Source organism: Monodelphis domestica, chromosome 3, assembly GCF_027887165.1.
Source record: "Monodelphis domestica isolate mMonDom1 chromosome 3, mMonDom1.pri, whole genome shotgun sequence".
Lineage (NCBI taxonomy): Eukaryota > Metazoa > Chordata > Mammalia > Didelphimorphia > Didelphidae > Monodelphis > Monodelphis domestica.
This window is the reverse complement of record NC_077229.1, coordinates 445,408,770-445,423,885: the sequence shown is the minus strand read 5'-3', so window position 1 is coordinate 445,423,885 and position 15,116 is coordinate 445,408,770. Positions and strand designations below refer to the sequence as shown.

The 15,116-nt window shown below is 32.3% G+C and overlaps 1 protein-coding gene across 4 annotated transcripts in view; it reads left to right on the top strand.

Moving 5' to 3' along the window:
- LIFR (LIF receptor subunit alpha) overlaps nt 1-15,116 on the top strand; it is an 88,774-nt gene that overhangs the window by 50,032 nt on the left and 23,626 nt on the right. For all 4 annotated transcript variants that reach the window (XM_007487434.3, XM_007487433.3, XM_056824562.1 and 1 more), the window contains 6 exons: nt 819-948; nt 6,255-6,424; nt 8,525-8,670; nt 9,770-9,932; nt 11,057-11,127; nt 14,185-14,407. In XM_007487434.3, the coding sequence (XP_007487496.1) occupies nt 819-948; nt 6,255-6,424; nt 8,525-8,670; nt 9,770-9,932; nt 11,057-11,127; nt 14,185-14,407 (903 nt within the window). The remainder of the gene's footprint in view (nt 1-818; nt 949-6,254; nt 6,425-8,524; nt 8,671-9,769; nt 9,933-11,056; nt 11,128-14,184; nt 14,408-15,116) is intronic.

The window sequence follows — 15,116 nt, the reverse complement described above, 5'->3', positions numbered from 1 at the left end:
TTATATGTTGATCTTCCTCTTACAAAGGGGGGGGGGGATGTATAGTTTCACACTGACAAGTTATGGTTATTATGATCATCATTGTCATCATAATCATTAGTTCGCTACATATTGTACTCTTTGAATACTTAGTAGAGCTTGAACTTGGATTTGGGAGATCTGAGTTCAAATGCTGCCTCAATGTGTTGATTGCTATTATCACAAATTAAAGTATCACCAGGCAGCTAAGTGTCGGTGTGGATAGAGTGCTGGACGTGGAATCAGAAAGAGTTGAATTCAAATTTGCCTCAGATACTTACTGGCTGTGTAACTCTGGGAAAGTCATTTAACCCTCTTTTTCTCAGTTTCTTTTTCTGTAAAATGAGTTAGAGAAGGAAGTGGTAAACCACTCCAATACCTTTGCCAACAAAACCCCAGATGACAAAAAAGTCAGACACAACCCAAATGACTGAACAACAACAAAAAATAGCACTAAGCTATTTTAAAATAATTTTAAGTGTAATGTACTACAAAAAAGTCATGCCAGGTACTTTGGTAAGAACAGAGAATACAAATACAAACAACAGGAAAGAGTTCCTCCCCTCAAGGAGCTTATATTCTAATGGAGAAAGATAATATGTAAAAAGAAGGTAAAAAAGTACTGTACAATAAATGCAATTTTTGAATTCTTTAAATATAATTATATAATATGAAATGGGAATGGCACTAACCATATTTGGAAATGGACAAAAATTAGTTACTAAGTAAAACATTTATTAAGATAGTTTTAAGTATACTTCTTCAAGGCATAAATACCTATAGATTTTTCTCTTCGTTAGATCCACCTGATATCCCCAAAAAGCTGAACTGTGAAACACGTGATTTGAAAGAAATTATATGTAGTTGGAATCCAGGAAGACCAACTGGATTGGTTGGCCCTCGTGATACAAATTATATATTATATGAAAGGTAAGTTTCATTATTGTGAAAGGCTTAAAACCGTGTAAGTATTAAGAATAAATACTTCATCTAGATTTCAAAATTAAAAAGTTAAAACATGAAATGTAGGTTTTACATGAACTTTTTTTCTTTCCTTTCACCTCATTGTGAAAAAAAAGAAAAAAAACAAATTTCTTTTAAAAAATATTAAGATTAAAGCAAAACAAAATCCTCCACTGGCTTATTCACTCTGTATCCTAAATCCTTTACCTTTCTGAAATGGAGAAAATATTTCATTGTTCCTCTGTAATCAATGATGGTAATTTTATTGCTCATAGTTCTTACAATCTTCATAGTTTTTTAACACTACTGTTATCATATAAATTGTTTTCTTAACTATATTTATTCTTCCTGTTTTTGAAAGTTCTCAAAAATGATCATTTTTATAATATTGACTTTATACTACAAATATTCTTCTGGTTCTCCTTTACTCTATATACATTCATATAGGTCTTCTCATGTTTTTTTTTTTTAATCATTTGTTTTATAATTTTGTATCCCAACAGTACTCCATCGTATTCATGTACCACAACTTACTCAGCCACTCCTGAGTTGATGGATATCCCCTTAGTTTCCAGTTTGAGGCCACTTAAAGAAAGAGCATCATCAATTATTTAAGATAGTGAGTTGAGAACAAATAGATAACACAAAATGATCTCCTCATTTCATGATTGCTTAAGGACAGTGAAAAGAGCTAATGAATTTGAGTTCAAGTCCTGGATCTCCCACTTAGTACCTGTACGATCTTGAACAAGTTGCTTAACCTTTCCAGGCCTCAGATTCCTGATCAATGTGACAGTTTGACTAGAAGGCCTCCTGGAGCCTTTTGAGCTCTTAAAAATCACTTATTTTTACATATGTGTCTATATTTATATGGTCTTAAAATTACTATTTACATATGTATGTACATTTATGTGGATGTATATATATATATATATTATTATAATGACTAAGATCAGTCCTACTGTAATCCCTTATTAATCACTTACTATGTGCCAGACAATATACTTAGTTCAGGAGATTCAAAGAAAGGAAAGAGATTGTCTTTGTCCTGGAGGAGCTCACTATCCAATGAGGGAGACAACAAGCAGACATGTACAAAGAAGCACTGTAATTAAGAGAGTGTGGGAAAAGCTTCTGGTAGAATGTAGGATTTTAGTTGGAACTTGAAGCCAGGGAAGCTAGGAGGTAGAGATGAGCAGGGAGAGCATCCTAGGTATGGGAGGCAGCCAGAGAAATTGCCCATCCAGAGCTAAAAGATTGAATGTCTTGTTTATGCAACAATGAGGAGACCAATGTCTCTGGATCAAAGAATGTATGCAGAGTATAAAGTATAAGAAGTCCAGAAAGCTGGAAGGAGAGAAAAAAAAGGTTATGAAGAGCTTTGAATGCCTAACAAGATTTAATCCTGGAAAGTGATAGGGAGCCATTTGAACTTATTGAGTGTAGCATTCTCATAATGATGACTAAGGTGAACCCCATATTCTTGAAGGTTATACCAGTGGAGGACAGTCTTTATCAGAATCTGTCAAGCCTGAAAGTCTTCAGGAGTAGATTGTTTATTTGCCTAGAGAGAACTCATAAGAACTGACTTCTAGGGGCAGCTAGATATGCACAATAGATGGAGCATCAGGCCTGGAGGCAGGAAGACTGATTCAAATCTGCCCTCAGATATTTCCTAGCAACATGACTCTGAGCTAGTCACTTAACCCTGATTGCATACCCCCTTGCTGCTCTTCTGTCTTAGAATTGATACTAAGGAGGTTAAAAAAAAAAGATAAAACCAAAACAAAGTTTAAAAATGGACTTCCATGATCTTGTTTTGGCCACAGCAATACCTGAAAAGGAGTTGTTAGAGCAGAACAGAAGTTGAGGGTGATGAGTATTACAATCTAAATTTGGGAGAGAGCTATACCCACCAATACAATTATGAATCCTAAGAATTATTGGATTATTTATATAGTAAAGGCTTAATATTTGCCTTAAAGAACTGTCCATAATGTGAAAAAAATTGGAAGTAATTTGGTTTTAGAATACATACCTTTTTGTGTGTGTGTGTGTGTGTGTGTGTGTGTGTGTGTGTGTGTGTGTGTGTGGTGAGACCCTGAGAAAGTTGCTCTCTCTCCAGGTTTCCTCATCTATAAAATGGGAATGATAATGGTACCTACCCTTGCCAACTCAAAAAGTTGTGGTGAAGATAAAATGAGATGAAAGATTTTAAAGCTTTTTTTTTTAAATTTTAGGCTTATTTTAAATTAAGTTTTCCATAATCATAAATCATTTTATTTTAAGGGACATAGTCTGGCAGTGGACTTTGTGTAAAAGAAAACTTTGTGTTAAAGTTAACAATTATTATCAGAAAATTAACAAAATAGAAAAATTCATACATGAATAATCAAGTTTTGATGGTATTCAACAATATCTAAGCAGGGAGTGATTATGAACTAGTCTGAGGTTTCTGTGGCTTATGGAATCCAGCTCATTACTTTTTAAAAACTATATCTTCAATATTTATATACATAATCAGAGTCAATAAGCATTTATTAAGTGCTTACTATATGCAAGGTATTATTCTAAGACCTGGAGATACAAAGAAAAGGGGGAAAAAATCCCTGGTTGCAAGAAACTTACATATTCTCAGAGGCCTGAATAATTTTGAACAGGAAATCTCCAGGCACTAAAAAAAAAATCCATGTACTATTTTAAAATATTTTATTAATTTTTGAAATTATGTCAGTGAGTACAAGTCCTTAAATAAAGTCCTGCTTTGATCTTCATTGTGGTATGGGAATAACCCTATACTCTAGAGAGTTATGTCAGTAAAACAAAAGTCATATCAAGGCACAACATCATATAGTGAGTCTGTTGTCTTAAGAGTCATCCTAAGTAAGTTTAGAGGTTCATTGACTATTGACTGATGCCACCTTACTTTTCCAACTTTGTATCATGGTCTTTTCTGTAATATGCTTTGTGCACCAGCCAAACTGGACTACCAGATGAACTAGGAACAGAACCTGTTTCCCCACCATTCACCACTTGGATCTTACTGTTCTGGAAGAAAGGTCATCCTGCTCCTTAAATTACTACACCTCCTTTAAAACCCAGTTAAATGCTACCTTCTCCGTAAAATCTCAGTTAATTGCTCTTTTTAAGGATTTTAGATAGTACCTCTCAGTTGTAAAATAAGGATAAAAAAGAATAAATCCTACCTCCCAGAGTTGTTGTGAGGATCAGATAAGATAGTTATAAAGCTTCATGCCTGGCATACAGTCAGTCTCCTTATGCCTGCTAGTGTCTTTCCATTGTCCTTCAACCTATATGCAGTTTTCTTCTTAGGTTGTGGTCTTTGTGATTCACAGCAATATAGTTTTATCAGAAGCATGTTGAAGAGAACTTTGGGATCATTAAAAATGCTTCACAGTTTTTCAAATATAGTCCAGCCTATTCTCTTCCTCTTCAATTCCAGGCCTAGCTTATTGTTAGTTGCAGTGCCTGTCCAACATGAATGTACTGGTAGACTAATTTAATGAATGTTTTATTTAGCTGTGTGTCATCCATTTGGTTTTTCCTTTATGGATTTTAGGCTGTTTTCTTCTGAGTTGTCATAACTTTTAGTGAAGAGATACCATAGTACTCCTACACTTGATGTTGTGAGCATAACATTATTCATAAATAGGAACATATGGAGGACATCACCATCTAAGGAATCCCTAATCTAACTGGATTTTGTACAAAGCATGTTCTGTGATAAAGGCAGATACCTTTGAAAAGTACACATTGGCCTGTTTAATGCCTGACTTGGTCTTGATAGAGGAGGATTATACAAATATATGTATTTCTTTAATTGCCTCTATCAGGGAATCTTATTATCTTAACATCTGCATGAGAGGTGCTTTGTTGAAGGCCAGCCTTTATATCGTTATTTTGATTTACTAAATCAAATATCTTTTTAAAATCAAACACATAGCAAACATCAACAGCATAGAAATAAGTTATGATCAAGGACACATGTAATACCCAGTGGAATTGCACATCGGCTACGGGAATGGTGGGGGGAGGGAAGGGAGGAAAAGAACATGATTCTTGTAACCAAGGAATAATGTTTGAAATTGACCAAATAAAATTAAAAAAAAGAGAATCAAACACATTCTTTGCATGATTTATACTTTTTAATCAACTGCATGACTTTGAAGATGTCTTTATAGAAAGTAATTTGCCAGGGACACCTAGGTGGCTCAGTGGATAGAGTGCCAGACCTTCAAATGGAGGTCCTGGGTTCATATCTGGCCCGAGACACTTCCTAGCTGTGTGATCCTGAGCAACTCACTTAAACTCTATTGTCTAGTTCTTAACTTCTCTTCTGCCTTGGAACTAGTACACTGTATTGATTGAAGAATTCCATTAATGGAAATAGTTTTTGAACAATGATACATGTGGAATTGCTTATCAGCTCAGGGAGGGGGTAGGGAAGAAGGGAGGGAAAGAATATGAATCATGTAACCTTGGGAAAATATTCTAAATAAAGTAATTAGTAAAAATATTTAAAAATAATTCCATCAATATGTATAAAAATCATATGCATTTCATAGAGGCAAGAAAATACATCTTTGTGTTGGTAATTATAAATATTGTCTCATTTGCCTCTTTTTGATCTTAATATCTGTGACTCTTCCCTCAGTTATTTGGTCTCTCACCTTCTGTGATGTCTTTAAAATAAAACCCTCAATGTTTTCAAAATTATCACCAGTATATAAATTCTTCCATGAGTTTCAGGTCAGCATTCAATTACTTAAAAATGTTTAATTACACATTGCCATTTCTTTAAGACTTTACCTAAATATATATGTATTTGAGTTTAAAATTATAGAATCTTTTAAATACCTTTAAACATAAATAATACATTTTTTAAATTGTCCTAGATTTTAAAAAAATTCTTTACCAAACGAAAGGAAAGCATGAGGAATTTTATTAGTAGGTAAATGTGTCTGTATTTACAGTTGGAACAGATTCTGGAGGCCCAAACCAATTTCCTTTTTTTTAAAATAGATTTTTATAGATTTTATAGATGAAATACTAGAACCTGAAGATGTAAAGTAACTTACCAAAGGTCATTCTAATAAGTAAGCAGGGATGGAATTCAAAACCAGGTCTTCCTACTACAAAACCAGTACCATTTTTTTGTCCTACTTCTTATTTAATTTTTGGTATTTTTGTCATAATTTTTCCTAAGTTCTTCAGACAGCTTAATTTTTTTAATTTTTAATTTTGACTTACAGGTTTTCTGGAAGAAATGTTACATATAAGAGAGATGAAGAACACATGAATGAAAACCATCAATTAATCTTTCAAATGATATCTGGTCAGGAAAGATATAATTTTACCTTGAAAGCTAGTAATCCTTTGGGTGGATCTGAAGCAGTAATTTTGGTTGACATAACTCAAAGAGGTAATAGTGTTATATAAACTACTCTTTATGTAATTTTAGAAGTTGCATTATTATTTTTAGAGCAACCAAAAGTGGGGTTGGGAATGACCTTTATAGTAATTATGTTCTTTTGTAACATTGCTTAAACATTTTGTGAGAATGATAGCTGTGAAAACTGCAAGTTGATTGAATAGTAAATTACTTGACATCTTTGTGTCCAACATTGTGTAGGGCTGCTTCATTAGAGAAAAAATATATTTAATGCTTGTCAATATCTGAAATTTATATATCAAGCCTACAAATCATTGTAGCCCAAAGTAACAAAATATTATGCTCATTTTTGCTGTTGTTGCTCACTTTTGATTTTGACAGAAGTATTATTTTTTAATTCTGTTCCCAAATGTAATATTTCCTAAACCTTTCATAATTTAGAAGTGAATGGCCTAGTCATTTTGTACTTCAGTACTCTTGGAGTGTAATTTTATGAGCAGATCTATTGCTATCCTACCAGACCCTTTCATGGGATGTTTTTCAGAGTTCCCTGTGTTGTTTTTTGACAGAAAAAAATTATTGTTTCACTTGTAAATATTTAATTAAGAGACTTATCCTCGGTCATCTTTCTGGAATATTCACAATGATATTTTTCTGCAAAACTTATGTGGAAGTCTATTCATTTTCAAGTAAGCAGGCCTGTTTTGTTGATACACAAGTGAGCCTTGATCAAATGAGGTATTACTGGTAAAGTGCTTAGCACAGCTTAATAAATAATTATTCCCATTCTTAACACCCCCATCCTCACTTATACCATTTGGAAAGTTTCAAAACCATTAGGAAGGTTAGAATTATCTTGAGATTAGGAGAAAAAAATAAATTTGTTCCCAAGTAGAAACTATCCCTACTATCTTTATCTGCCTTTCACTTAATTTTCATTAAAACTAAATTTTGGGGGGGGCAGCTAGGTGGCTCAGTGATTGAGAGCCAGGCCCAGAGATGGGAGGTTCTGGATTCAAATTTGGCCTCAGACACTTCCTGGCTGTGTGATCCCCGGACAAGATACTTAACCATTACCTAGCTCTTTTGCCTAGCACTTTTCTGCCTTGGAACCAATGCCCAGTATTGATTTCAAGATGGAAGGTAATGTTTAAAAAAAACAAACACTTAAGTTCCTAAAGCCTGAATATTTCACCGATATCTTCTAATTAAATAATTGGCTTATTATATTTATAAACAATGACAGAAGACTTAATTTTTACCTGCTTTCAAAGTCATTTTGTGATTTTTTAATGACCCCAAATCATTTTTTGCATTTAGCCAGGGCTATTTGAAAATAGATATTGGTTATGAAAATGGGTTACATTTAGTCTATTTTAGTTCATAATTCATTCCCTTGCAACAACCATGTGTCCCATGGAAATCAGAAGTCCTATATTAAGGCAATGATACGAAGCATGTATAAATATAAATATGTGCCTATATCTATCCGCTTCTCTTCCTATCTCCCACTATTTCCTTATGTGAACCCTTTATTCTGACCAAAGGGTTCTACCTATTATTCCCCAGAACTATTCACATTTTTACCTTTCAGCTTTTGCTCATACTATCTGCCTTCTTTTCCACTTAAATCCTGTCCTTGAAGACCTACTTTTTCTGTGAAGTTTTCCATGACCATCTTAACTCTCAGTGAACACTTTTCTCTGAACTCCTGTAATACTCATTACATTAAATGCTTAGTATAGATTTCCTTGGATTGTTTTGTAGATAGATAGAGAGATGCATACATACATACCCTGTATTTCACAAAGAGAGTTTGATTCTCTTGAGGGCCAGGGTCCATATGTTTTACTTACGAATGTTCTCAGCAACTAATAATCCTAGTACACATTAAATAAATAATAAATATTTGCTTATAGTAGTGTTAGCAACAAAGTGTACTCTTGTCTCCTGTGGTAATAAACGGTAGAAGAAGTGAATTCCTTATTTCTGTGAATGCAAATTAGAATATTGGTGATTATTAAGAATAATGATATTATATAGTTATGTTATCCTAGAAAACATAGTGTTGTTGCTTATTTTTTCATTTTTAAATCATTACAAAATAATTTTTCTAATTTCCATTTGCAGTTTATCCTCATACTCCTTCAAAACTCAATGTGAAAGGCATTAATTCAACTGCCATTTTTCTTGAATGGCACTTATCTGGCAACTTTGCAAACATTAATCTTTTTTGTGAAATTGAAATTAATTCAGCTTATTCAGGGCAAGAATTGGTAAGTATTTTTTCCTGTAAACTTAATAGTTCTTTTAATGAAATACTTTTTTAAAGCAAGAAATAGAAATTAAGTTGGCATGAAACTTTGGAGAAATTTTTAGTACATTTACAAAGAGGCCTTATTTTTTGGTACAATATTATAATTGATGTTTTAAAGCACAATAATAGTAGTATATAGTGTGGCAGATAAATTACTGTTTTAAGGTTAAAAAAAAAAAACCTGCCCATAAATTGAGATCAATGGGTAAGCCATTGTATTAGCAAGTGAGTCTTTCCATATAACTCTTGACAGTGGTTATTGAGCTTATGAGTAGCAGAAGGGAGAAAGACTGATAATCAAAACTTCTAAATAGGAAAGCGACTTGGGTCCATCTGAATAAGTATAAATACTTGAATTTTAAAATAATTTTCCTATAGAGAAATTCAGATTGACTCAGACCTATACATAGAAATTTATTTCAAATTAATTTCAAAATAATTTTAGGGCACATTACATATATATGTATATATGTATGTATATATTTAGTCCTTCCAATTTTTCTTATTTATTTAAAAAATAGTACTTACTTCCTATTTTTTTGTGGATGGGGCTTGCAGAATATAGCTCTCTGAGCCTTAATTTCTCTTATTTAAATAGAGTGAATTGGGCTCAATCTATACAGTGTGTCCTTACCAGCTTGAAATTCTAGAATTCTAAATGAAATAATATTCATAAATTTACTTTTGAACTGAATTCTAACATTAATATATGAAGTATTAGGTTTCCAGGTGCCCAGAAGGTTTTTGAGAACGAGGACAATAGCATCAATGGCATCCTTGTCATTCTGAACAGGGACTTTAAAAAATGTTTGCCTTTCTGTCCCCAGCCTTGCACATTGGACACTTAATAAATGAGTGTTTGCTTATTGGTGAAATAGAACCTCTTCCCCTTATTTAATTCTCACTCATATAATTGAGTTTCTCTATGTAAGGGTTAGAAAAAAGTGATTGAGTAATGTTTGGTTTTATCTTTTTACTCATATAATTTATGGCGTCTGATATAGCATAAAGTTTAAAAAGGCTTTGTTTATTTTTTAAATTCCATTAATTTTTAACAGCGGAATATCACTGTTAAAGGATTAGAAACTTCTAGTTATCATGTTTCTGTGGATAAATTGATACCATATACTATGTATACTTTCCGGGTTCGTTGTTCTTCAGAGAAGTTTTGGAAATGGAGCAAATGGAGTAATGAAAAACAATACTTGACCATGGAAGGAAGTAAGTTCTTTGAATAATTTAAGGGCTGAATCCTAAAATTCAATTACTATCTTTAAAAATTCTTATTTGAGATTCAAGAGTAAAACCTGTGATTTGAGTTTTAAAGATCTTACAGAGTTTAAAAGCTCAACAAAACCTGAAGGTAATAGGAACCCACTGAGTGGGGGATGGACTGGAATGGGGGAGAGACTTGATGCAGGGAGAGCAGTTAGAAGGCTATTGCAGTTGTCCAAGTCTAAGATATTAAGAGTGCCCAAAGAAGGTGGTTGTGTGAGTGGAAAGGAGGAGGTATATATTAGAGAAGTTGTGAAGGTGGTCTCCACCTTATACATGAGGCCTTTCCTGATTCTCTGTTTGTGCTTTGCCCACCGAAATGATATATATGTACAAATTATTTTATCTTCCCCATCAGTCTGTAAGCCACTTGAGGACAGCGAGTATTTTATTTTTGTTTTTGACAGTGCCTGCCACAGAAGTAGATTTTGATAAGTGCTTATTAAGTGATTTAACAATTATGAAATACATATTAAAATACATACAAATGTACTAATCTCAAAATTTATCCAGTAACAAGAACTTTATCTGTAGTATATGAACAAGTAGAATTTGTAACATAAGAAATCATATCTTATTGTAAAACAAACTTTAATTGAGGTTTTGCCTTCTCAAATAAGGAATAGATAGCTTAGCAATATAGTCAGGTACAAAAAATAATCATTCCTGCAGAAACATAGATCTTGTACAAGGGAGCCCAAGGGGAATGAGAACTTTCTTATTTAATTCTCTCCAGTTCCAAGAAATAAATAATGGAAACAAAGGAAAAAATTATCTACTTTGCTTTTATATTTGTAGATAGATAGATAGATAGATAGATAGATAGATAGATAGATAGATAGATAGATAGATAGATTTCTTGCCATCACCCTGACCTTGGCTTATTGTATTCTTACTTTAAGATTTCTTGGAGTTGAGTTTTTTCCTTTTAGCCTCATATCCTAACCACTATCCCTGGTCTCCTAGGATTTTTTTATTATTAAGAATTCAAATTTATTACTCTTAGCATGATACTCACTAATAGTTTCATCAACTGAAATGAGATTAAGATTTTCAAATATCTTTTCTAGTTCCTTCAAAGGGACCAGATATCTGGAGAGAGTGGAGTGCTGATGGGAAAAGTGTAATAATATACTGGAAGGTAACTATCTATGTTTTTTTCTTGAATACTCAACTTAATTCTAATAAATCACATAATTTACTTTAGATACCATCTGCTACAGTTTTCTGTCACATGTTACATTAACATGTTGTGGCTGTATTGTGTCTTATAAGAAAAAAAATCACTTCTGTCTTGATGGTTTGTCATATTCTTCAGGAGAGTCTGTCTTAATTTTCATTTTTTCCCATTTTAAAGTCATAGGGCTGGGATGCTATGTTTTCAATTTCCCTCATTTCAGGCAACAGTCCACTTAATGATTCAGTAGCAGTTAGTTGTAAAATGATTCATTTATTCATTATTTATATCAGTATCCCATTGGGAAGCTAGGTGACACAGTGGAGAGAGTGAAGGACTAAAGTAAGGAAGACTAATTTCCTGAGTTCAAATCTAGCCTCAGACACTTAGCTGTGTGACTTTAAGTCACTTAAGTTGGCCTTAGTTTCCTCATCTGTCAGTGACCTGGAGGAAAAATGGAAAGCCACTCCAATGTTTTTGCCAGGAAGATCCCAAATGGGGTCACAAAGAGCCAAGCATGACTAAAAAAAACAACAAATATAAGTATTTCAAGGATTTGTCATTGTGTCCTTTGAAGCAAGTTGTTATCCCTCTAATCTCATTCGTGAACTTTGACAATTGTGATGCCTAAAAAATTTAGAACTCTAAGCCTTACTTAATTTAGCTAAGCTAGCTCTCAGATAGCTAATATACATGTATGTCTATTGCTTGGCCCACACCTGAAAACTCTCTGGCTTGTTAGAACCTACCAGAGCTCATGTTCTATCTAGAAGATAGACTTCTAGAAGTCTATCTGCCTTCACAAACCCTGGACTTTGAAGGGAGTAAAGTTGAACTTCAGTGGAAGATTCAGGTAGAGAACCAAATTACTGTCTAATAATAAAAAAAAGAACGCCTTCTATTTTAACTCATGTAGTAAGGGCTAGGATTGTTTTGATTTCTGTTGTTTTATTTGGTAAACTATTTTCTGATATTATGAGATAAAGCCATAATAGCTTTAGAGTTGATGGTTTTAATCTCCTTTTTTTAGAGTAGTTCTCCAATATTTTTTTCTATCACAATATTGTTTGTATATGGATATATGCCATTTTAATTAAATACAACTTATTTGTTAAACAAGCAAGTAAACATTCTCTTTGAAAGATAATTCAGAATTCTTATAAATAGTAAATTTTTTGTCTTTAAAATGTCCATAAATATTATTTATATGAAACTTATCTAAAATATAGCTGTTATATTAATAAAGTCATTTGCAAGTCTAGAAGTATATAGTCTGTTCTCATTAAATATTTCTAGGGAAAAGAATTTTTTGCTGCTTCAGTACCTTGCCATATGTTGCTAAACCTTTATAATTGAGTTTTCTCAAAACTTGAACAAAATTTATCCATTTATAATTTAATTTTACTTCCTCCAAATCTGTTCTCAATTCAGATGAAAAAGTTTGATCTTCTTTATGTACTTGTTTATATGTTTTAAGCTAGAACTGCTATATTTTAGCTATCTTTTCTCCCCAGATTAAAATATCTATTTTTGCAAATGTCTTAAAGAATTCTCATCAGTATTTTTTTCTGGATCCATTTTAAGTTTCCCATAATCTCAAAATCTGGAGACTATAATTGAATTAATTCCTCCTACTTACTAAATCACACACTTATATTTTAATAATTCATATTCACCAGTCTTTACCATAACAGATTATCATATATTTGTGAACTTTAATTCCAACAAAAAGTACTTGGGATTTCTGGGTTACTGTCTGGCATCTTGTCCCTAGGTCTTATTCTTTAGACATGAAGATAGGCTTTACACCATTAACAGAGTTCCCTCAGTATAAACTCTACAGTTTGATGTACTATATTAGTATTCTGTCACCATCTGATACCACAATTTATTCATCCATTCCCCAATTGATGGATATCCCCTCAATTTCCAATTCTTTGCCACCACAAAAAGAGCTGCTATAAATGTTTTTGTACAGTAGGCCCTTTCTCTGTTGCTGTTGTTGTTGTTTTTTTCCTTTGGGATACAGACCACCCAGTAGTGGTATTACTGGATCAAAGAGTATGCTTTAGTTTCTAGAACTTTGGGCATTGTTCCAAATTGTCCTCCAGAATGACTGGATAAGTTCACAACTCCACCAACAATGCATTAGTGTCCCAATTTTGCCACATTACCTGCAACATTTATTAGGTTTCTTTAATGTCATATTGGCCAATCTGACAGGTGTGAGGTGGTACCTGAGAGTTGTTTTAATTTGCATTTCTCTAATCAAGAGATTATCAATAGCTTTGAATTCATCTGAAAACTGTTTATTCATGTCCTTTGACCCTTTGTCAATTGGGGAATGACTTGTATTCTTATAAATTTGATTTAGTTTTTTATATATTGGAGAAGTGAGACCATTATCAGAGAAATTTGTTACAAAATTTTTTCCTCAGTTTGTTGTTTCCCTTCTAATCTTTGTTATATTGTTTTTGTTTGTTAAAAAAAACCTTTTAATTTAATATAGTCAAAATCATTAATTTTATTTCTTGTAATATTCTCTGAATCTTTTATTTGGTCATAAATTTTTTCCATCTCCATCTGACAGGTAAACTATTCTAATTTACTTCTTCTAATTTACTTACCCTTTATGTCTTAAATCATAAACCCATTTTGACCTTATCTTGGTATAGGGTGTGAGATCTGTACCTAGTTTCTACCATACATACTGTTTCCAGTTTTTCTAACTATTTGATTTTTTAATACTAGAAACAGCTTTAATTTGCATTTAGAATGTGTGCCACTCTGAGTCACATGTCTTTTATTTTTCAATAGTGTACGACATTACAGAGGTAGACTTCTCTCATAATTTGACCAGATTACATTGAATTCTAGTCTTCTGCTTCAGTGTAGAAAACCTCTGTTTTCCCCAGCTTTGTATTATCTTCAGAATTAATGAATATTTTCATATTCACATAATTACCTTCTTCATGAACTAAGTTCTTAGCAAGTAATTTTTCTTTGTGTTGATTTTTCTAGCCCTTGCCTTTTAATGAAGCTAATGGAAAAATACTTTCCTATGATGTATCATATGGGTTAGAAGAAGAAACACAGTATCTTTCTGAGATCCCTGATCCCCATCATAAAGCAGAAATAAAACTTGACAGAAATGATTACAATGATTACATCATTAGTGTTGTAGCCAAAAATTCAGTTGGATCATCTCCACCTTCTAAGATAACAAGTTTGGAAATTCCAAATGGTGAGTATTTTAGACAATAGTAACAACATCAACAGTATAATTTTACATTTTATTTGAACAAAATATAAATTAAAGTTTATTTCTTTTTAAACATAATAGCTAACTTCTTTAATAAATGGCTGTTTTTGCATTCCTCAATAGAGGTGTTATTACACATTAAAATAATGATTTAAAATTTATAATACTTTTCCGTGGCTTTCAGAAATTGGAAAAATATTAATTTTTAAAAGCCTCATGATTTATTCATTTTATCAAGTATAAATATTTGAATGCATAAGACTTTTTTCCTAAAAAAGAGTAAAGAATTAGCAGTCACATTGATAGTATTTTTTTTCCATGGTAAAGTTGTCAGCATATTTTCAGAACAGTTCTACTGAGATTCTGTATTTAAAATAATAAATTAATATTTCCATTGCATAATAAGAAACAAGACTCATTAATATTGTCTCAAAGCATCTTAACTAGTAAAAGAGCTTTTGTATACAATTGCATTCTGGTTAGCCTAATATGTATTATTGAAAGAAGAAATAGCTTGACAGTTTTTTTACAGATTTTATTTTCATATCTAAAATCCTAATGCTCAAGAATTCCTCTAGTTCATTTTGCTAATCTTGTAGAAAATGATCCCTGTGAACTCTATATTGACTTAAAAAAATAAAATAACACCATCTTTATTGTATTGTATTTCTATTTATTTTAATATTTCCCA